Source organism: Callorhinchus milii, unplaced genomic scaffold (genome assembly GCF_018977255.1).
Source record: "Callorhinchus milii isolate IMCB2004 unplaced genomic scaffold, IMCB_Cmil_1.0 Scaffold5, whole genome shotgun sequence".
Classification (NCBI taxonomy): Eukaryota; Metazoa; Chordata; class Chondrichthyes; order Chimaeriformes; family Callorhinchidae; genus Callorhinchus; species Callorhinchus milii.
In genome coordinates, this window is record NW_024704746.1 from 38,315,730 (window position 1) to 38,339,896 (window position 24,167).

At 36.2% G+C, this 24,167-nt stretch overlaps 1 protein-coding gene across 1 annotated transcript in view; it reads left to right on the forward strand.

Annotated features, from left to right (window-relative positions):
- The window catches only part of ppfia2 (PTPRF interacting protein alpha 2), a 128,927-nt gene that overhangs the window by 90,436 nt on the left and 14,324 nt on the right, over positions 1–24,167 (forward strand). Inside the window, exons 9-23 of the mRNA XM_007903784.2 lie at positions 2,508–2,591; positions 2,939–3,070; positions 3,532–3,594; positions 5,444–5,535; positions 6,652–6,784; positions 8,125–8,345; positions 9,597–9,837; positions 10,228–10,257; positions 11,409–11,539; positions 12,188–12,363; positions 13,198–13,291; positions 16,633–16,641; positions 18,549–18,630; positions 20,502–20,702; positions 24,056–24,118. Coding sequence (XP_007901975.2) covers positions 2,508–2,591; positions 2,939–3,070; positions 3,532–3,594; positions 5,444–5,535; positions 6,652–6,784; positions 8,125–8,345; positions 9,597–9,837; positions 10,228–10,257; positions 11,409–11,539; positions 12,188–12,363; positions 13,198–13,291; positions 16,633–16,641; positions 18,549–18,630; positions 20,502–20,702; positions 24,056–24,118 — 1,752 coding nt within the window. The remainder of the gene's footprint in view (positions 1–2,507; positions 2,592–2,938; positions 3,071–3,531; positions 3,595–5,443; positions 5,536–6,651; positions 6,785–8,124; positions 8,346–9,596; positions 9,838–10,227; positions 10,258–11,408; positions 11,540–12,187; positions 12,364–13,197; positions 13,292–16,632; positions 16,642–18,548; positions 18,631–20,501; positions 20,703–24,055; positions 24,119–24,167) is intronic.

Here is a 24,167-nt window from a genome sequence, read left to right on the forward strand (position 1 = left end):
ATTTATTTATTTATTTTCTTTCTTTCTTTCTTTCTTTCTTTCTGCCATGCAGTGCTTGGCAGGTGGTTAAAGAATATGGAAAGAATTTCCTATTCTGGAATGGAATTCTTATAGACTGGCTTGTTTTCTGCACTACACAGCTTTGACTAAAAACATGTATAGTTTCATATTGATTAATCGCTCAGATACAAAAGATACATTAATTTCATTTTATGAATTTTTAAAACTCTACTCTACAACATATTGGTGCAGGGAGTGCACAAGTCAATTGAACTCTTTTAAGGCATTTGAGCTGTGGGAGGTACATTGGAATATGAAGCACCCAGGCGTCAGCTTTGACTCATATATTGTGCCTGTGCCTCAAGCAAACAAACCCTATGTGACAACACAATTAACATTTTTACTTGAGAAAATCAGACCAAGTGGCATCTTTGCATAAAATCAGACAGCCATCTGTTAATTTACTTCAATCAAGAAGGTCATGAGAAAAATACCACTCATTGCATTAAGGAATTAAAGTGCAAATGTTAATAGATGTCATTTAACAAAGTTCCTCAAAAGTATTTTCTTAGATATACAGGTATATCAACTATTCTTGATGCATTACGTATTATTATTCTGTGTTACTGTGCCATTTTCATATCGCTGCTCTGGACTGTCTTTGACTATCTTTAAGCTAATACTAAGGTACATAGAACCATTTCTATTTCTTGTTTCAGTTCAATTGCAGTTCTACGTTGTGCAATAAGTGAAAATGTTTTCAGATAATTTGTAGTTGTAACTTGACATTTACATACATCAGTGTTTATATTTGTTGGTTTAAAAGCAACAATATTTAGACAGAGCCCACAAAAAGTTATCTTGAAAAAAAACATTTACATAATAATATTAATATAATAATGAAAAGAGCTAACAGCACTATCACACATAATTGTTAGATGTTATAAAATGTATATACTTCATTAGAATGAAGACTAAGATCAGTTCTACAGAGTCTGTGACCCATTGCTAGATTTGATTAAATTTGATAGAATTGTTGTTGTATTAAGAGGAAAGGACAAATCAGTAGAATAGTTATCTACAGTGATGTCTCTCTCATTTATGTCATACTTAACCATAGTATTATTTAATTTCATTCTACCCATATATTTATTGGAGATCTTTGATTGCGTCTTAAACTATATTATCCATAGTTATTATCTGTAGCCACATATAGCTTTTGGAACTATTACATACATTTTCAGCTCTCCAAATTCTTAAGAATTATCTCCTCATTTCATCCCACTATAAAAATGTTCCTAAGCATATAATGGGCAAATTGGAGTCATGTAACTTAGTAATTAGAGCACTTGCCTCACAAGCGAAGGGACCTGGGTTTGAAACGCTTTGAGATATCTCAAAGATATGATAAGGTGCTATATCAAATGCAAGGATTATTATTGTGTATAAGACCATTATTAATTAATTCCCACCACAAAGTCATTGATATAAATTGTTTTTGTTAGATTTGACAACAAAAACAACTTGCATTTATATAGCACCCCGCACGCAGTGCAGCATCCCAGAGTGCTTGTAAGTGGCACAACGCCGGGGTGGGGGGGAGATGCCTGTAGGCACGGTCGAATAGGAAGGTCTTCAAGTACAACCTGAAAATGGGGAAGGAAGGGGCAAGGCGGAGGGAAAGAGGAAGAGTGTTCCAGAGTTTCAGGGCGCAGTGGCTGAAAGCACGGCCACCAATGGTGGAATGGAGAGCACAAGGGACATGCAAGAGGCCGGAGCCAGTCGAGCGGAGCAAAACCAACCAAATAAATATTTTGTTTTATACACAAAAAAACTACATACAAGTTTTCACCAAGACATTTTAGGATAAATATCAGTCCAAATAAATTAAATTGCTGCTGGAATTGTACAATTACATTTTGGCTTTTACTTATTCTTTTTGGTTCAAACATTTTGTGCTGTATTTTGTTCAGTTTATGTGGCTATAGTTCTGATTTTTCGATTTGTCCCTCTTTTTTTCTTTGACGTGTCAGTCTGACCCAACCTCTTCTACCACATCTGATGATTACCCCTATGTTTTGGAGGCAAAACTGCAAGAAATGATCACCATTCTTAGGAAGGTAGTCCTGCTGGTTAATGATTAGAGTTTGTTTTATTCACAATGAATCATTGTGCAGATTTATGCTTGAGTGACTTTATTTTGAAATTGTAGGTTTGTGGTTAAACACGCAAATCCTGCATGTTATTCCATCTGGCTGAATCCATCACTCATTAAAAAAAATTAGAATCTGGAATAATGTTTCACTGATGCTTGAGTGTTACAGGCTTTACCAGTTCACAAATATTCAGCAATGCTCTCTGGCAACCTGCTTATTTCTGAGCAATGAGTTTGCAGACAGTGTGGGCTTGAGCTTGGCTTGTTTTTTCATGTATATTAAAAAAAAACAGCCATTTCAACTCTGTGACACAAAGAAAAGTTCTTTGCAGTTTTGTAATTTGTGTTGTAGGCTGAAGAGCGACATGGCAGCATAGAGGAACGTTTGAGACATTTGGAGACTCAGCTGGAAGAAAAGAATCAGGAACTTCAGAGGGTAGGTACAATCATATTGAGATTCTAAAAATAAAACCTCTATCTGCTATTTCATGCTATCGTAACTTTTTAAATTATCTATTAAATTATTATGACAGCTTGAAGTCAAAAAAATTAAGTTTAATTTCTGACTCATTTTCCTAATACAGGTAGAATAAATTCAAAATAAATACAAATGGTAGATTATCCAATATTGAAAGCTCTGAACATGATGTAGTTGATTCCCCAAACCAGAAATAATTTCAAATTTTCTGTTTTGGGATCTCCGTGAGAAATTGTTTTCAAGCTTACTTTCTTGTATCTTAAATATCTGAATTAAATGGTTCTTTTTTATTTCAAATACTGTAGGCTCGTCAAAGAGAGAAAATGAATGAAGAGCACAATAAGAGATTGTCAGACACAGTGGATAGATTGTTGACAGAGTCTAATGAGCGACTTCAGCTTCATCTGAAGGAGAGAATGGCTGCATTGGAAGATAAGGTAGTTTATAAACCTCATCTTTACTGTAATCTCATTTTAGAAGTTTTTTTTCTGAGTTACCATTGATTAATTGACAATATCATGCACTGTCTATATTTTTGATAGGAATCTAGGCTGACCCAAGTGGTCAGATAACTAATTGATTCCTTGCTATTACTATTGGGTTGTTTTGGGAGAAGTGGGGAGGAGAAACAACCTGAAGAATGTATGTCCACTTCCACAGAACTAATATTAATCTATTTGTAAATACACCAATTTATTTTTTGAGGGTTGTGAAGTGGAAATGACAAGTCAAGAGAGAGAAGTCCTCTGATAACTAAGCAGATGGACTATCTCATATGGTAGTAACATATTTATGAAGTTCTTGTCCATTTTTACTGAGGTTACTGGTGCACAATGTGCCAGGTCAGCTTTTGAATAATTTCGACATAGTGTCAGTTTGCCTTTTTGTATTATTTTAGAACATGCTAATACAAGAAACTGAACATTTGAGGAAACAGCTGGAAGAATCTCTTCATGATAAGGTACTGCTATCAATGTAATGCATGTTAACATCAGATGGTACTGCAACATTTTGAATACAGAGAGATGTGCAAAACTGAAAACCTAAAATCGTTGGAATCCTTTGTTTTAAAGCAACATTACATATCAGTAAAAAGACACAAAAGGGCATAATCACTGGGTATGAAAGGCAAGAATTCTTATTCCTGAGATAGAAAGCAACAATTCAATAAATTGTGAGTATTTATACTTCGTTACGCTAAAGGCTGCTATGAAATTGGAGGTTAGAGCTAAGTGGATTAGGTTGCAAATGATCAATCATTGTCTGCAGTTTACTGTGCAAATAGGTTTGATTTTATTATTTATTGTGTTATTCTATTAGAAGATTTTAAGAAGTGATTTAAGTCAATAACTTTAAATATATAAAATGTTGAAATTACTGGATATTATTTGCCATATAAGGGTAGTATTAAAATCTATAATGCACCAGGTGATTCTTGAAAGAGAATTTGGAAAGCTGGTTTGCTGTCAAGTTGACTGAATGTACTTTGTTTCAAATGCTTATTGATTTTATATTCTACAATTATTTGAATAATAAGTAGATGGTCTGACTCCAGAGCAGTGAGTATTGTGGCAGTGAAATTAGGTGCATTTAATGTGCAAATGAATAAGTTAGAATAGGATAGAAATTATTTGTATTTCTATCGTGCCTTATTATGTTGAAAATGTCTGAAGTGCATCTTGCGTAATAACTGACAAATGTAGTAACTGATTTGTGCCAAAAACAGTATCCTCATTTTGAATATTGTCATGGCAAGTTTAACATCTGCTTGAGCTGTCAGACAAACCTTGATTTAACATAACATCAGAAAGAGAGTGACAATGTGACAATGAAGAACTCCTCCAGAACTGTACAAAAATTAGTCGATTGCTAGTTGATTGGAGGATCGCTTTTCCAGGGTAATAATCCCTTCAAAATAAATAATAATAATAATGTCACTCAATCCACAACTGCTGTGCTTAATTGGCTGTCGTGTTTCGCCCACAAAATACAGTTACTACACTTTACAGTATATCCTGTGAAACCCTTTGAGATATCTCAAATACATGATAAGATGCTATATCAAATGCAAGGAGTATTATTTATTATTATTAAAAATGATGAGCTCAAGTTCTCTTATAGGATCTAAATCCACAATCTTCTCATTGGAGGCAAGAGTGTTACTGACTAAGGCATACTTTTCAAGTTCAATCAACTTTATATAGCACCCCTCACGTAGGGTAGCGTTCCAGACTGCTTAACTGTATCGGAGCACAACGCCGAGCTGGGGGGAGGGCAGAGATGACCAGCGGCACGGTCAAAGATGAAGGTCTTCAGGCGAAGCTGTGGGAGGAAGGGGTGAGGCTGAAGGATAGAGGAAGAGTGTTCCAGAGTTTCAGAACATAGTGGCCACTAAAAATGTGGCCACTGATGGTGGAACAGAGGGTACGAGGGACATGCAGGAGGCCGGAGCCAGTTAAGCTCCTTACGGATTGTGATATTGATCTGAACCTGGTTTGTAGAACCTAGTTCTGTCAGATAGGCAGCCTTAAAAATATTAACCATTATTATTGGTGAAAGCATTTCTAATGTTTTGGCAACAGATGCTACGATTGATACATTAGAAACATTTACTGCATTTCAGAGAAGAAAGGAAGCAACTATTTCACCCAAATATATACTATTTTAAAAGAACTCAGAATTATTTGTTATGGATATTGTTCCTGGTTAATTACATTTGTTCTTTGGGATTCACGTTTGTTATTACATTTGTATTTATTTAAATGATTATGTATTTGTACTGACATCCATTTACTTATCATTCCTTGTAGGAAAGATTAGCAGAACAAATTGAAAAGATGCATTCCGATATTGAACAAATGAAATTGCAAACTGGTGCTTTAATGGACCCAACAATGTCCAGGTAATTAGAAAGTAAAAAAGTGTCTATAAAATAGTACTGAAAACAGAACTTCAGAACAAGAATAATATTCCTAGTTTACTGCCCTGACTGTCCAGCGCCTTGGGACATCCTCCTGATGTGAAAGGCGCGATACAAATGTAATTTTGTATTGTACCGCAAGCGTTTTTGCGGTACTTATTTAAAGCGACTGTTTTTGCTGTAGATTTATCTGTTTCATAAGAATATATTGCATTCTAACAAAAAGGTGGAAAGTGCGTTTTTGTGATTTCCGAGAGCCATCTCGGTTGTGATGTTTGCAAAGCTGCAAATTGTGATTTTCAAAAGTCAGCAAAGTGCCAAAAAGGCTTGAGAGCAACATGAAAATTGCAATTAACTGCTATGTGAATATTGAAGGACATTCAGTAGTTGCAAACTGGTGTCACAATTACAAATTCTCACACGTAGAGTGATATTCCCAAATACCTGTAGTATTCTGGGTGAAATAGTTAGTGTAAACTGGATCCCTGCACCTTCCCCCCCATCGGAGTTATTTTTCATTGCTACTTTCTGTTCATTGCCATCACCACTGTAATAATTCAAGATGAGTTATTTAAGACCTGTGACTAAGATGTCATTGTTGAAATCTGAAAAATATAAACTCGCAGCTGATTGGACATCTTCCTTATATATTTCACACCATAGGACATCTTCCATTTGCTAGCAGGTGGAGTCCTGTGGCTTAGTAGTTAGAGCACTCGCATCGCAAGCAAGAGGACCTGGGTTAGATTCCCGGGCAGGGTGAGACTTTGGGCAAATTTCCTTCCTCCTCACTGTGTGTTTACTTAGCAGTAAGTAGAAACCCAGTTGTTAGTCAATTGGAGGATCCCTTTTCTGGGGATAATAATCCCTTCAAAAAACTAATAATAACAATGATATGGTTACTCAACCCATGACTGTTTGTGGGACACTGCTGTGCCCAATGGCCGCTGCCCACAAAATACACAGTCAAATCACGTTACTGTATATTCTGTGATACGCTTTGAGATTTCTGTGACCGATTTATAAGCATGACTTCTAGATTGGTTAAATATTTACCAGTTGGAATTGTTTTTTACTTTTAAACATTTTTGTTCCTAGGTCACATATGGATACCTCATCTGATATTCGATATTCAATGGGATCATTGATAGACAGTCAGCCTGATCATTTTAGATCTTCGAATGTGCTCAGGAGACCACAGCGCTCGGCAGGCCGGAGAGATGAGCTAAAGGTCTGTGATACACATTTCAAAAAATTCTAAATTTGAAAGTCCTTCTTTTCTGATAGAATAACATCTTGATAAGTGTTTGCAGTGAATGCGTTTTTTCCCTTACAAAAGGGGAAACTATTATGATGAAAACAGAATGGTACATTTTTCTGTTTTGAATTGCTTGTTTAGGATATTGTCGCCAAAAGGCAATGAGCTTGGACAATGAATGTGTAAGTTGGGGATCTTTGATCTTGAGAGAAGATGACTCAGAGGGTACCACATAGAAGTGTATAAAATTTTAAGTGGGATTGAAAAAGCAAATCCAGATCAATATTTTAGAACAACATCAACTTGCACTTATACAGCACCCTCCACACACAGGGTAGAGTCTCAGAGGGCTTAACAGTGGCTGAGCCTGACTCCGAGCCGGGCAGAGATTTGGCCATAAGCACAGTCGAAGGGGAAGGCCTTCAGCGGGACTTGAAAAAGGGGAGAGAGGGGGAAAGGCGGAGGGATTGAGGGAGAATGTTCCAGAGTTCAGGGCGTAATGGCTGAAAGTGTGACCTCCCATAGTGCAATGGACAAGCAGGAGGACGGTGCCAGTTGAGCAGAGGCGCTGGGTGGTAGATTGAGGAGTTTGGAGGTCAGAAAGATAGGGAGGTGCCAAAGAGTGAAGGGATTTAAACACAAGTGTGAGGATCTTGAAGTTGAATGCACCAATACAGAATGCACCAAGACAGAACCTGTGGTATATTTTGAAAAGAGACAGGAATCTATCCCGGTGTCCTGGCCAACAATCCTTCAGGTAAAATTTGTCATTCACCGAGTGCAAAATTGGCTGCCACTGTTTTAGCCACAAAATCACACAGTCACTGCACTGTACAGCAGTGTAGTGCTTTTTAGTACAACTGTGCTATAACACACTAGCACTGGAGTCCTCAAACATTTCACATGGAAGGCACTATACCAAATATAATTTTTATTATAATTAACGAATGAATGCTGGACTCATTTAAAAATCAGCTTGATGCTGTGATAGAGGGGACAGTGGATGGGTGTTCTGGAAGGATGATATCAGATGGGCCGAGCGACCTTCTTCAAACTAATTTTATGAGTTTACTGCAATTCAAAGCTATAGTTGTTGTGTATTGTTGTGTAACAAGGTTTAGAATTGATGGATATCTAATGGCTAGTGAAAATACAACAGAAATCCTTTGATAGATTTCGAATAGCTTGTGAATATTACAATGAAAATACTTAAATAGTTTAAATACTTAAACAAAATTCATAAAAGTTTGCAAGCATAGTAGCTGACCCATACGAAGATCATGTTCATGAAATTCTGTTTCTCTGCATTGCAGGTGCAAAGTCTCTGTGAACATGATTGGGGCAGATCTCAACCAATTCGTTTGTTGAGCAGCCATCAATTTGAGAGTGACACTGAACTGTCGGACATTGATGATGATGACCGAGAAACCATATTCAGCTCCATGGATCTTCTTTCTCCCAGTGGACATTCTGATGCTCAGACGCTTGCTATGATGTTGCAAGAACAACTCGATGCTATTAACAAAGAAATCAGGTAAGCACTAATCCAGTGTCTTCATGTTTTTATGCTTTTGAACAATAACAAACCCATGTGGCCCAGGGGGCATTTTTATACGTAGCATTAGTAGATGGATAGATTACACCGACTGATCTGATTTGCTGTCACAATAGGTATAACTTTGAATGGGTCGAAGGTCCTTCTTCATCTAAAAACAATCTTGTGGCCTTGTGTAATCCAAATACATGATTGCAACAATCTGCTAAAGGTTTCGATAATACACTTGAATACATTTTGTGTGTGTGTGATATAAACCAATAATAGCTACACCATTAGGATTGCGACTGCTCAGCTCAGAGAAGTGCTAGCCAGGATAGAGGCTACATGTAGGGATATTGTTTGATAGATAATGATGCACGGTGCCCACAGTAAAAGCATCTGAAATTAAAGCAAGAAAATCTGGAAGTGAGGGATGGCTGGTAGGATGCAAGTCATACAGATCTGAAAAGTTCTAGCTTCAGTCTGTGTTTTTAACCGATTTAAATTCAATGTGAGCAGGTAAATGACCTCAGTAAGTCTGAGACAGCAAAAACACAGAGTTCCCAATGCCACTTGACAGAAGGTGCCTTATCTGTATATGTTGAATGAGTGTATAATAAAATATACATGGCGATGGCTGGCTTGCTTGTTAATTTTCATTCTTCTCTCTGGAGAATAATAATAATAATAATAATAATCCTTGCATTTGATATAGCGCTTTTCACGTCGGGAGGACGTCCCAAAGCGCTTCACAGAACACACTGCAAAGTGAATTGACTGTACACCCGTGGGCGAACGCGGCAGCCAATTGCGCACAGCAATGTCCCACAAACAGTCGTAGATTGAAAATGACCAATTTTATTATTGTTTTGGTTTTGGAGAGATTATTATTAGGTGTGTGGAGTAAGGAAACTTGCCCAAGGTTTCGCCCTCTGCCTGAAAATGCCTATCCCAGCTTCATGCTTTTCCTTCACACCATTATCAAGCTCACAGTATGAAGAATGAAGAGTGTGAACTACATCTTACCACTCCATGGCATCTCTGTTATCTTATTTGAAGCTGCTTAAACAAGGATAACATTTCAGTGAATGACCCATTTTCATCTCTTAAAATTAATAGTGAAACAATCATTAGTTAATACTCATACAATCAATAATTTTACCAGAGACAATAGAAATGCATGACTTTTTAACCTAAAAATGTATTCATTTGGGCATATTTTAGAAAGCAATTGTGGGTTTTTTTCAGGTTGATTCAGGAAGAAAAAGAGTCAACTGAGCTCCGTGCTGAGGAAATTGAGAATCGAGTGGGTAGCATTAGCCTTGAAGGCTTGAATTTGGCAAGAGTGCACCCTGGGACTTCTATTACAGGCTCTGTCACTGCTTCCTCATTAGCTAGCTCCTCTCCTCCTCTCAGTGGATGTTCAACACCCAAATTTCCAGCACGTAGCCCTGCCCGGGATATTGATCGAATGGGGATCATGACATTGGTGAGTTAAGGTGAATGGATTCTAGGCGGATAGGGGTCGTTATTTCTGAATAATTTTGCAAATGCTAACATGGTTTTCAAAAGTTCTGCTATGCATTTTTAAAATGTGTCACACATTATATAAAATAATTTGCTGTTTATCTCCTGCAATTGAATGTTTCAATAGCAGAAAGCTTAGCATTCAATTATAAAGGATGATCACCAGAATTTTTCAACAGAAATTTTGGGAATGTCGGTTGCCAGACATGTGAGATGTACACTTCTGTGTAGTGTTTATCACGTAGTGCACTGCTATTCAAAGTCAAACAGTAAAGTGAAAGAATAATGTACTTTACTTTTTTAATTTATATCTTTATCTGCTTAATTCATACCTTTGTTTTGCATCTAACAGCCTAGTGATCTCAGGAAGCATCGGAGAAAGGTAATTACTCTACCTATTCTAACTTGGCTGTTTCTTCCCCCAACCTCTTTGAGACTTCCTTCTGATGTGAAAGGCACTATATAAATGTAAATTGTTGTATTTTTATTTTTGTAGAAACTGTATTTGATTTAGATTCAGGTGTTATCTTTTTTAGAATACAATCTAAGGGGCAATAGTTATGAAATTATTTTAAACCGTCCATTAGATTTACATTAAGGTACTTTTAGGTAAATCGTGAGTACAATGAACTCCTGATAATAAGACTGGTTTATATCATCACATGGTTTGTATCATCATACTTTCAAAATCCTGGCTATTTCCCAAGCAAAATGTGAATAAGGGACCCCCACCTTTATTTCATCACTTGCTTATAACATATAGTCATGATGTACATCCCAGTAAGTAAAATATCAGATATATCATCAGAACAAACTTACCTGTGTAGCTCAGGCAGCCGCACCATGCGCTGGGCCATTCAGCGAACTCTCGCAATTAGGGGCCTGGTACTGTGGGAAAATATCACCTCATCCTCAGCCAACCACATGGTCGCTGTTTTGACTGTTGTGGCAAGATCTCTATGAGTAGAAATTTCAGACCTTGCCTTCTGTGAGGTTCTGCCTAATGCTAGTCTGAGTGATTCAGGTTGTTAATGAGCAAAGTGAGCAAAATGTTTTTTCATAGGTGCTTTGAGATGTCTCAACGATGTGATATGATGCTTATATCAAAAATGCAAGGATTATTATTATTATAGTCAAATATGTCCATACATAAATTTATACTGTACTTTTAACAAATAAACTGAGTTATGAAGGTCCGTTCACTCTGTCACATTGTCAGCTGCTCACTCTTAGCAGGCACAATGTGTTGCTGTTGGTCCTTCTGTCCACAGCACATCCTAGTTTCACCAGAGCCATGTTTACGTAGTCACCCTTGGAGTGACGATATATCAGGAGTTTACTGTATATCTCTGCCACCCTTCAGTACAACTTTGAAAAATATATAAGTTGCAAAAAGCGCCTACTGTAGATGCAATGAGATTTAAATGTTGTGAATAATTAGAAATAAAGCATTTGAAACGCCAATTTGTCCTCGTCATTTTAGTGTCAGAAAATGGAGATATGTAGCTGTCACAAAGTCTTTTTCCTGTTCAGATTGCGGCTGTTCAAGAAGATAGTCGAGAAGATAAAGCCACAATAAAATGCGAGACATCGCCGCCCTCAACACCCAGATCAGTCCGACTGACGCACACCCTGCCATCTTCGTATCATGATGATATACGAGGGTAAGGAGATTTGGACGGGGATCTATTCTTGTAATCAGTTCAAAGGATACATTAATGGACTTCCTTTACAATTACATTGTAGGATTTGAGATGCCATGATTTCAATACAGGCATTTTGATTTTGTAAATTTACAACAATTTATCAATAAATTCAATTTAAGAACAGATAATTCATAGGATTATGTCAAATGATTCCATTCCAGGTATTTAATATTTCAGAGCAGCATTCTTTGTTTGGAATTTTTTAGAATATCCTTCTATGATAGTCCTTTATCTATCCACTAAACCTAATCTCTTTATAGATGATCAATAAACCAGTCCAGCAGATAAAATACAGTCTAGTTGTTTGGGGCACCATTTGTGTTAGATTTAGAAATAACCATTTATTTTGTAAATTGTTTGTAAAGATATAATAATAATAATATGTTTCAATAATATGTTTCAATAATATCTGTTTCAATTTAATAATTTTTCACCTATTTTCTTTCATATGTTTGCTAAGAAGCTGAGCTTGGTTATCATTATTTTTCATGAATTTGCATTAAATCACACCAAACACAGCAACATCATTGTGGAAAGAATTATTCCCAAAATATTGAATGTGAAGAAATGGTAGAAAAAGCCAACTTTTGAACTGATTTCTTGCAGATTTTCCACATCATTAGACCCAGAAATGAGCCACTTTAGCAGTACTAGTAGCCAAGACTCCCTCCACAAAGCACCAAAGAAGAAAGGAATCAAATCCTCTATAGGTCGTTTGTTTGGCAAAAAAGAAAAGGCTCGACTAGCACTACTTGGCAAAGACCATATGATGTCAGGACAAGGTTAGCTTCATCTGTTAAATAAAACCTGTTTTATTAACCAAACTTTCAGAAATACATAATGTTGTGCATTTTTATTGTGTGCCATTACTGTCCTTGCGTAAAACTCTTAAGATAATTTGAAAATAATTAATGTTTTAAAATTAGCTTAATCAAACTGCAGAATAGTGGTCAAAGCACAAATACTGCAGATGTTGGAAATCTGCAAACAAAAACAGAAGTCGCTGGGAACACTCAGCAGGTCAGGCAGCATCTATGGAGAAAGGAAAGTGAGTCACGTTTCGGGTCCATGACCCTTCGTCAGAACTGAGGTCAGAACTGACGAAGGGTCGTGCACCCGAAACATTGACTCACTTTCCTTTCTCCATAGATGCTGCTTGACCTGCTGAATGTTCCCAGTGACTTCTGTTTTTGTTTGCAGAATAGTCGTAAATGGTAAAGAGAAATGCATTTTTGAAATCTGTTTTGCAAAATTGATTACAAATTCTTATTATTTTAATGTTTTTATTGAAGAGTAGGAAGTAGTGTGAATTATATCGAATGCAGGACCCAACTTGAGTATGTGATGTTTATCTGAGGAAAGAGTCCATGAAAAATTTATAAAGGGAAAATGTGCAAGACACTTGTGGTGAGACCAGAGTTCAATTCAAAATACCTATGTTTTATTCCAGATGTATACTGCTTGATGTTGCTTGACTTTCAGAGAAAAAAATCACAGTTTCAGATTAATCCTTGCAGACATAAAAACTGTAACAGAACATCACGCAAAACATTGATTATTTTTTATGAAGTCTTGTTGCATGAAAATATTTACTCTGAGTTTATTCCTCATTGCAGGAGGCTTTTCTGATGTAGACTTTGGTAACCAAGATACCCTTGCTCTGAGCAAATTAGGGACACAAGCAGAAAAAGATAGAAGATTGAAGAAAAAGTAAGTTAATAGAAAATAAAAGTGTTGGGGTTTTATTATTGCAATAGGAATGTATTCTCCTAAGAAGAAATGCTCAAACATAATATTTTTATGAATGTGTTTCATGAATGTCTTTTCAAATCACGGATACACGTTAAATAGTACCAAGATGAAATACATATATATATATGATATATAGTTACAGCTGAAGAACATAACTCCGAATATCCATTCTTTTATAGTTGATCTGCCTATGAATTAACATCATCAAATATTTTCCCCTTGCTAATGATTGACTCCCACTTTTAATATTGCTCTTCTGGTTTAGTCCGTTTACATTTTTTAGCGAACAATATTGCAAATACTACAAGGAGTATACCATTTATTCACAGGACCTGTAGAGTGTATCCACTAGATTGAGTTAGTCCACAAATATCTGAATATTAATTGACATTTAGCTAATTATTTATCAATAAGCCTTTTGACAATCAGTAAAATTTGCAAGAAAATCATTACAACTGAATATCTTTGGCAAGCCAAAATGTTTTTCCCACATTGCTTGCACACCTATTTTATAGACAAAATAAATTGCTATTTTTAGCGATCAGGATAAGCTTGAATCCTACGATTATACAGTGTCATTCTGATGCATAACTCATGAAGCACTTTTTAATAAATTGTTTTTAGAATTTGTCGATAAGTTAGTAATTAAACCATCTCTCCCATCATGCCAGAATATTCAAGGGATTTTGACAAATAACTAAAATAACTTGACATTGTAATCAGTATGCAGTTTATCAAAGCACAACTTCATGTAAGTAGTGTCATTGTGAAAAAGACGCATAAGGATACTGACCTAATGGCTTTAGGCACACCTTCTGCCCTAGTTCTGCCCTGGTATTCCAATTAGAAGAAAGACTGGAATCATCAGTAAAATAAACTTCTAACAACACAAGAGCATAGAACGTAAAGGAAAACATAATTCTCTAGGCAATTTGCAATGCATTATCTGCATTGCTTTGATCATTTGTATTTATATCTTTAAAATCACGTAGTGCTTTCTGATTCAGCATAACCAGAAGAGAGTTTTTAATGAGCTGTCAGACACCCTAGTAATTCACAAATGTTACGTACTTTCACTTCAGAGAAAATCAAGTTACACAGCTTCTGTTTCATCACATACACCATAAGACATATGGTTTAGCAGTAAAACTGTGTAAAGAACCACAGTTCTTTCTGTGGTCTGTAATTTAAAATGGCTAGGTTTGACAGCAGATCCATGGTTTCTGTTGCTACAGTTTTTAAAATAATAGTTTGGCAATTTATTCAACAATGTTACAATACCAATTAGAGGATTTCTTACCAGCACACATTTAATGACAAATTCTCACAGCAGGTGCTGACAGATCAGCACAAACTGCACACTTATCATCTACTCTCCTGTTATCTTCTTTCAAATGAAAAAGGTCTTCAAAATGACAGCTGGTTTATGTGCATCACGAGTGAACTTTCAGCACTTTTGCCCTTGCTCTCTGGAATTCGCTCACCAAATCTCCCCACTTGCAGTACTATTTTGAAGATATTTTGAAGGCCCATTATTTTATAATTTATTTGCTTTATTTTATTAATTGTGTGAAACACAGATACATTCAAGTGAAATACTGAAGCACGGAAAAAAAGGTACATTACAAATCTTATGAATTGGCATCATCGGTTGTAATTGTACCCTCAAATTGCACTCTACTCGGCCAAAATATAATCAGGGTTGACCTGTTATGTAGATACTTTATTGTTACCCTTCCATTCACTGAACAGAGCTTGCATTGACTTGTGAAAAAGAATCCAAGAGCCCAGTGTTATTCTGCATACTACCGCTATTCAGGCAGCAAAACAACAGAAAATATATTCTTCTCCTACAGATAAGTTTAGATCTTTGCTGCAAACAGAACTTTTGCATTTATAGTAGTGTACAAGTGTGAAGTGGCTTGTCTTTGCTGGATTAGTTGCACACATATTGAGTCATGCCACAACTCTGTTTTCACGTGCTGATGTGTGCTCTATGGCTCATACTGGTGTCGTCTGCTGATTGCAACTGTTTAGTCATAATCATGGTGGGTCGTAAAGCAGCTGAAGATCTGTTTACACTGCCCCAATGTTTTCTAGGAAGTGCTCTCAAGGGTGGTATTGAGCTCCCATATGCTTCAGAATGGATGTGTAATGCTGTAGCATTTACTTCAGCAGGAGTACATTACTAATGCAATAGTAGATTATTAGTGCTTCCTCATGGACAAAGGGTTCATACTATAAATATCTGATTTAATATCCTTCATAAGTGTTCAAGCTACAGATATGTGTGGTTCTATTAATGTCTGACCTAGCAACTTCCAAAAACTATTCTGAATTTTCTAAGACTCATGATACTGGGCAAAAAGTATTTAATACTTGGAGTGTTTCCAAACTGATTTTCTGCAGCAGTTCATTCCTTGGTGCATAGCTAATTCATCTACATATGTTACTTGAAGTATTGCACTAAATATAAATGAATGAGAAACAATCAATTTAACACCTATCTAAGCAGGTAATTTTTTTGTGATAAAGTGTGTCTTTACAGGATGGTTGTACTCACACACGCATTATATAGCAGCAAGATCTCTTTATATATATTTGGGCTAATTAATCCGAATTATCGTCCTTTCAAGTTTCATTTAACTTGGAAAATCATGAATGTAATTTAGAAAATCTGCCTTTAACTTTAAAAAAAATCCTTCAGTTGCATTTCTTTAAAGTTCTCTTTCAAACATACAATATTTATTTGTGCAGTACTGTAGATCATAACAGAAACTGTTCACTGATTATCCAGTAAATAGGTGATTCTTCCATCAGTGGCGAAAAACACCTTATTCTTCTCTCATCAGTACGTGTACTGATCTGGGTAGTGTGAGATGTTGGAAAAATACCATTTGAAATTCATTGATAAAGTTCAGACCTACAGGCGATACAATGACCTTGCCTACCAAGGACAGTTTATTTACTGATAACTGGGCCAGCCCATCACCCGCTTTGTGAGATAAGGTTTCTTTATTAAATAAATGCACAAATAAGTCTACTCAGTACAAAGCGCACTGTATACCCGAAGCTCTACAAGCCTATCTGGCTACTGCCTAACTGTAGAGACAAGTTGAGGTCATTAATTTGTGTGCTAACCCGTATTCATTATCAAACTCCATCCATTTTTTTGTGCTGGAGTGCAAAGTTACTTTGTGTGACTTGGTTCATTTTTTCCTTTCTTTGTTAATTGTTACTCATGTTCACATTAATATCTCTGCGCTTTTCTTTTCTATCCATCTCCATCAAATGAAAAGCAAATTTGGGTGAGTTTCATTTTTAGTTTTTTAAATGTCATTTTATTTCATTTTTATTTTTTGTAAGCTGTACATGTTTTATTGCATATTCCTACAGTCACTACAATAGCCTATCAGACTAATATTTAATTTCATTCTATCTGCATTGATTTCGTTTCATGCAATTTTTTATGCAAATACAAAAAATCCTGTTTGGTATTTCGTCGTTTGTGCAAATTACAGCACAAAATTTTCAACACGAAAATTCAATTCTAGGTAAAAAAAAATCTTGTGGGTATTGTGAAGGATTAAAACAATTTATATTTATTATAGGATAATGTCTTGGAGCGTTTCATAAAATGGCATTAAATGCCAAGCAAGACAGAACGGGAAGTGATTTCATAACTGTTTGTGGGTATTCGCTGTATACAAATTGATGCCGTGTATGTCCACAAATACACAGTACGTCAACTTTAAAGAAACTTTGAAGCACTTTTTGAGACATTTCCAATGTTATAAGTGCTATTTCAAATGTGATTATTATTATTAAGTCATGTAGTAGGTGCATACCAGCATCTAAGACAAGAACAGCTACTTACAACAACCATAGTTATGCTGCCAACATATCAGAAGCATTCTGCTGCTATCTTCCAACAAGCAGGTTGTCAGCCATACTAAACTGGCATGAAGCAAGCATCATGACAATCCTTTAAAGATTCACACCGATATTCTTTAAAGCTTTCAGCTCCTTGGGATGTCCTCCCGACGTGAAACGCGCAATACAAATGTAATTTTGTTGTTTTTGTTGTATATTTTGCCAGAAATATTGTCATGAACAAGAACCTAACCACAGGATATGGGATTTAAAGCCAACCAATTTTCTTGACCACTATACCTCACGTATTTGAACCCAAACTGAGAGGGTAGAGGAAAGATCCATGATTTACTTGGAACGTGCAATGCAGATAAAAATTAAGTGTTGGAAATCCATAAGAGCTTAAACAATATGGGATTCTTCATCATAACTGAACCTATATGATATGGCAGTTTATTATAGGTTAGGGGAAAGAATGTAGGATCAGGATGAGAAGAAAAAATCATTTGGGAGAAGTTACCAAAATAAAAACACTGACTACATGCACAGTGAAGCACCCAATGTGTCACTAACGAGTTATTACATCCATGAAAGGGTATTAAAAGGTAGTTGGTGAAATAGTGAATGTGACGCAGTGAGTGTGTTTATTTTTAATACAATATTGTGAAAACAAAAAGTGTAAAGAAACTAATATGAGGAAGAAAGAAGGGGGAAATGGAAATGCTTAAGATTTGACAGTAATGTGGAAGAGTCAGGAGAGATTTGAAGATGTTCTTGTCTATATTCAAGAAGGTGCATGTAAATAGATGACCGTTTTAATTTGGGGCCGTGGACACTACTGTAGGAAGTGAAAGATATTATATCTAAAATGCAGATAAAATAAAATATTAAGAACAATATAAAATTATAAGTAGAGTATATAATGAGGTTCATCATGCTTAAAATTAAATTAGAAATGTAAAAGTGTTCAACCAAGAAAATACAGCTTATATGCATATAATGATTGCACACAGAATGACTTCAACGTACAGTTGAATAAACATGAGCATATGCCATATGAAAGGGGTCCCACAGAATTTAAAAATCTGCAAGTCCAAGCAAATGTTTGAAAGAAGAATGGGGGAATTAAACCCAGTGCAATTTGTTGTATTTGGATTGTATAGGTGCAAATCATATTGTTCCTGGACCTACAGGTTTGTGCTGACTGAAATCATGTTAATACTGTACTTACCATTAGCAGCAAATCGCTATAGTTGTCGGGCTGAATTCACAGTGTCAGTAAGAGGGGATGACAACTGAAACGATCAGTGAGAGCAACTTACTTACATGATGTGCTTTACAGGCATGAACTCTTAGAGGAGGCTCGAAGGAAAGGATTGCCATTTGCACAGTGGGATGGACCAACAGTAGTCGCGTGGCTTGAGGTAAACCTGTAGTTTAGATTAATTATTAATTGATTCTCCTTACTTCCTAGTTTCTTAGAAGACCTTCCTAAAATATAAGACCAGTTATTATTTGCTTTATTATATTATAGATCATACATATGCATGAGTATCACAAAAGGCTTTCAATTCCTAAGGGTTGACCAAAAACAAATCTTGGATATTTTTGCATTATACATACTGTTAGTTATTTTTAACCAGTTAAAACCTTTATGTTTGGAAAGATTATATGCAGACTATTATTCTTCTTCTCCAGTATTTAGGGATAGAATAAACATGAGTGATTATGCTAAGGATGGAAAGGGAAAATTACTTCTTAATAAATGTCCAACACAAGGATTGAATAGCCATCTTCTCAATGGTACCAGCGGATTTATGTATTCTCTTTTATAGAATCAATTTAAAATAATACCTAAGTAATTACTATAGTTGGCAGCTTGAATCCCAATAATAGGATCACAAGTTCCAGTTACTGGGTTGTTTGTTACTAGGCAATCATTCTCAGCTGTGTACCACACACATCAAATGGAACTAAGTAGTGCTATCAAAGAAGAAAATATTAACTTATTTATCCCACTTTATCCTACTTGAGCCTCAACCGCTCCTGGCAGGTACAAGAACAATACTAACTGTGATTGTGGAAGTCAAGCTAACCCAAATTGTTAAACATGCCAAACTGGAGAAGATTGTTGAAGTAGGGCAAATATTTAAGTGAAAGCAATGTCAGGTAAAAAAGATGACGTACTTTATAAAAGTGGATAACAATAAAGTAAGAGAAAACAAAAACAGAAATCACTTTTAAAAACACGAACAGGAAACACACAAACAAATCTAATGGTATTTAAGATGTCATACTTTTATAAAGTACGTCATTCAGAACTCTGCAGCTCGTGTACTGTCCCGCACCAGGCTTCGGGACCACATCACTCCCACCCTCGCTCGCCTCCACTGGCTCCCCATCCCCCAGAGGATTGATTTCAAGATCCTCATCCTCACCTACAAGGCCATTCACGGCCTTGCTCCCTCCTACCTCTCCGACCTACTATCCCCCTACCTACCTGCCCGTACTCCATCCCCCAGTGCCTTCGCCTTGCTTCCTCCCTTTCCTCCTTCAAGGCCGGTCTCAAAACCTTTCTCTTTGACCGTGCCTTCAGCTCCCCTCTTGACTCTCTTCCCCCTCCTCGCTCCCTCCCTTCCCTCCCCTCACCCTGACCATTTCCCCCCTCCTTGCTCCCTCCCTTCCCTCACCCTGACCATTTCCCCCCTGCTCGGGTCATGACCCAACTGTGCAGCGCCTTGGGACGTCCTCCTGACGTGAAAGGCGCTTTATAAATGGAATCTTGTTGTTGTTGTTGTAACAGATGCTCAATGGATAACTGAAGTACAATTTTAACCTAGCAGTGAGCAGGACTGTACAACTTGAATTGACAAAGTTGCTAAATAAATGTATTTTGAATGAGTCAGTCTGCTGCCTACTTGGGTAAATTTGATGTTTCATAGTATTTTCATACCACGAGTTTCAAAATCAGAAGAAATTTATATTTAATTTAAGTTTATTATTGTAAGAAGCTTCTTTTAATTATAACCTTTAACAAAGGCACTTACCGAAGCAAAAAAAAGTGAGAAAAAATCCAATGAGATTTAAACGGATGTATCGTCTTTTACAAATATTTTAACTGAATATGAATTACATATATATTGTATCACACAACAGCAACAACAACTTGCATTTATATAACGCCCTCACTCAAGGTAGCGTCCCAGAGCACTTTAAAGACTCTTACTTACTGAATATTTCCACATCTGAAAATATTTGTGTTCCTGTTTAATACATGTGCTTTTACTTTGCACAGTTGTGGCTTGGGATGCCAGCATGGTATGTTGCTGCTTGTCGTGCAAATGTGAAAAGTGGTGCCATCATGTCTGCCTTGTCCGACACTGAGATACAGAGGGAAATCGGAATTAGTAACCCTCTTCATCGCTTAAAACTCAGGCTGGCAATCCAGGAGATGGTGTCACTAACCAGCCCATCAGCACCTCCAACATCTAGAACAGTGAGTGTTGTTTATCATTTTTTGTCTGCATGACACCCTGTGACACTTACTTCCATTTTCTGAGGTGAAAACATAGGCAATATGTGTAGATAGCAGGGAGTGAATGCAAGGATTTGCTGTAATCAAATGGGTGAGATGACAAATTCAACTGTATGAATGAAACTCAAGTAGTTTGTGAGTAATCCCACCAGATACCCAACATTAGATTGCAATCTGGAAATTGCATAATACTACCTGTTATTCTTTATATCTATAAGGACTGTTTAAAAAAAAGTTGACTTGGTTATTCTTACTATTTTTTATTGTTGTTGCACTTGTTTAGTCTATCCACATTCGTAAAGTAAACTGACAGTTGAAAGTAGTGCATTATGATGTGCACAAAACTAGAATAAACTTACTTGCGACTTCAGTACTGCAGGCTTGTAGAAAAGTAACTTGCTGTTGAATTTAGGATGGTAGCTGATTTTGTTCCTAGCATCGAATCTTTCTGTATCGTACTTTGTTCCTTAACTTTGACAGTTCAACATGTGATCAGAATGTTACTAATAGTAGACTTGTGATATTTAAGTCGCGGCCTAAACCATACCACATAGATATATTGTGATTGACTGAACTCCTGATATACTTAAGCAGGATGTTACTTTGAAATTTTAGTTATTCTTTCTTACTCCTGCTCGTTGACTAATTGTTATTCGCAAATTAAGTATTCATTCTGCAGGTTTCCTTATTGTTTCCAATCTACAGAACCAAAGACAACAATGAACCTCAAAGGTGTGCCTATAGGAGGTTTTAACCACTTCAATATCTAGTATATTTAGTATTTGGTTTTCGTAAAACAGACGTGTGTGGTAAGGCTTCCAATAAACACACAGAGTATTCATTATTGTCCAATGTCTGAAGGATTGATGCATTGATTTTTATATGTATATGTATGGATTAACCCACAAGTTAGTAGTCAGTATATTCTATGGTTATTTCCATCTTTACGCTACATAAAGATGCATTAGGTGTCAGTACAATCATATTGAATTGTAGTTTCCAATAGAAATCCATATTACAGCCAACCTTAGACTTTTTGGCCACAAGTTTGTATCCACCATTGCCCACACAATGTTACCAAACTTGACCAGGACTTAGGTGAAGCACTGTGTAAGCCTCAATACATCATAAAAATGAGACCTGGAAGCAAGTTGGTAGCTACTGTGACCATAAAAGGAGGGCTTAAAAGAAGGCAAGAACATCAAGAAATTAGTGGGAGGAAGCTTGATTTTTTTCCAATTCATACAAGGTAAACTTTTAATTTATTTACCAGAGTTTCCTGAAATAGCACTGTTTCAAGTGTCAATGTATTCTGCGGTTTATATTCAAATGCTTCTTTCCCATTTTCTCAATTATCCCTTACTCGCATGGATCCTGCATTGTGACAATCTAGTTAAGCCAATGATGGCCCATTATTAACCATGATGAGGGTTGATTCAAATTGAACAATGTTCTGTCATGATCTCCTCCTGGTCAGAGTTGGGGCTTTCAGCTGTTTCATGAGTTTCATCAATTCGCTCCGCTAATAACTGACAGAATTCACTTAACGAAGACAATCAAATCTGGATGTGTTGCTCGTTTTGAATCAAAGGGGGTCTAGTTTGCAGGTGTACTAACTATGTGTAAGTGCATGAAACTTCAAAAATATACCATTTTAAAATCTTGATGTGAAGCATTGAATTTTCAATAGTGGGCCAAACATGTTGTTTCATCAGCTGCAAATAAAATATTATTTACAGGTTATTCTTGCTAGGGTAATTAGAGTCTGTATTTTCCACTAAGTTCTTGTTACTTTTTATAGTACTTTTATTGGGCTTTGTCAATAAAAAGCAATGGGGATGCCAGACTGCTGGAATATTTTATTCCTAAGCAGTTGCATGGATACATATGATTTCATTATTTTCAGAAAGCATCTGTGTAAACTGCTTCCCTGACCCTACTAGATATGTTTTACTCATTCACCGACCAGGGGGAGAATTTTTTGTTACTTCTGAGCAGACGTCCATCAGCATCAATACTCTGCATCTTGGATAATAACCTATCATTACTGTATACCTCTACTTGTGATATAATCATACTATTTCATGTTAGAAACAGTTCAAAATGAATACCACTTACAGGAAGGAAGCGGAATGGGAAGCAGCAAGCCAAGGATATTTTTACTATATTTTCATTTACTCACTCTTGCTAGTGAAACTGCCTTACAATATAAATAAAGCTTTACCTCCAAGAGGGAGAAATTCTTGTGGCGCTCGCATGAGTGAAAGTTTGGTTCATTTGTGAAGCCTAAGTTTTAACTAGCATTGACATTTGGTCGTCAGCTATGTAATTGCTAACTTGTGTTTTCCTATACATTTTATATTTCCATAGCTCCCTTCTATTGCCAGGTTCAAAAACATTTTGAATCACTACCCTGATGTAATAAGTACTTGCTGTTAAAACAAAATTCAATTTGTTTCCTACCATGCATAGCACAGTATTTTATAATCCGTGAGATTTTCTGAGAAAAGTTTTTTAATAGTCATTAACAATAGGCAACTTTACCAGAGAAAACTTATCAGATTTCAACCACAACGGTACTTTTATTTATGTTGATCACATTGTATGTTTGAATTTTGAATATTAAAAATTGATTGATCTTAATTTAGAATTTAGAATTCAATAATATATAATTTAGAATTTCCCTGAATGCCTACCAGATAAAGATCAGATTTATAGCAAAGGAAAAAGGAAAAGTAACTACAATCAAGAAATCAGAAGCTGCAAATGAGTTCATTTTCATATCATTCTCATGTCCCAAAATAAATTTATCATATCTGAAAAGGAATGATAATTTATCCAAATTTCGGTCTTAGAGGTAATATTCAACCCCTGACAGCTTTGAATACAATGTTAAGTTTGTGGATTGCTTCCAGGTGAAATCTGATATATTTCTGGTATTAGTTCTCTGTGTGTGAAACCTTTTTTTATTCCTAATCAGCAAGCAACAGGAAACTATTAACAATCAATGTCTTGTTTCAAATTCTTTGGAACTGTTGTGTTTCTTCTAATAACTATTCCAAGTCTATATTTTTCATAACCTTTGATTAGCTGTTCATTGTGTGCAGTTTGAAACAATTGAAAAAAATGCTGGGATCGTGGATGTATTGTAAGCAAAGCATGAACTTATGGGATACTTGCTCACTATTGCAGTGAGATTGTTGTGCTCATTGTGATGCTTATACGCTATTGGCTTACAGTGGTGCTGCCTTTCTTCTTTAACACTGCTTGCCTCATGTGGATTGTCAATGGCTCTATGTGGGCCTTGTAATTAGCCCTCAGGAAATGTCTGGGTGACCCACGAGGAAATGGAAAATTTAACATCTGCTGCAAGAATGGTCAGTCTCTTTTTTCCTCTACTTGCATTGATGTAGATTTACTTTGTCT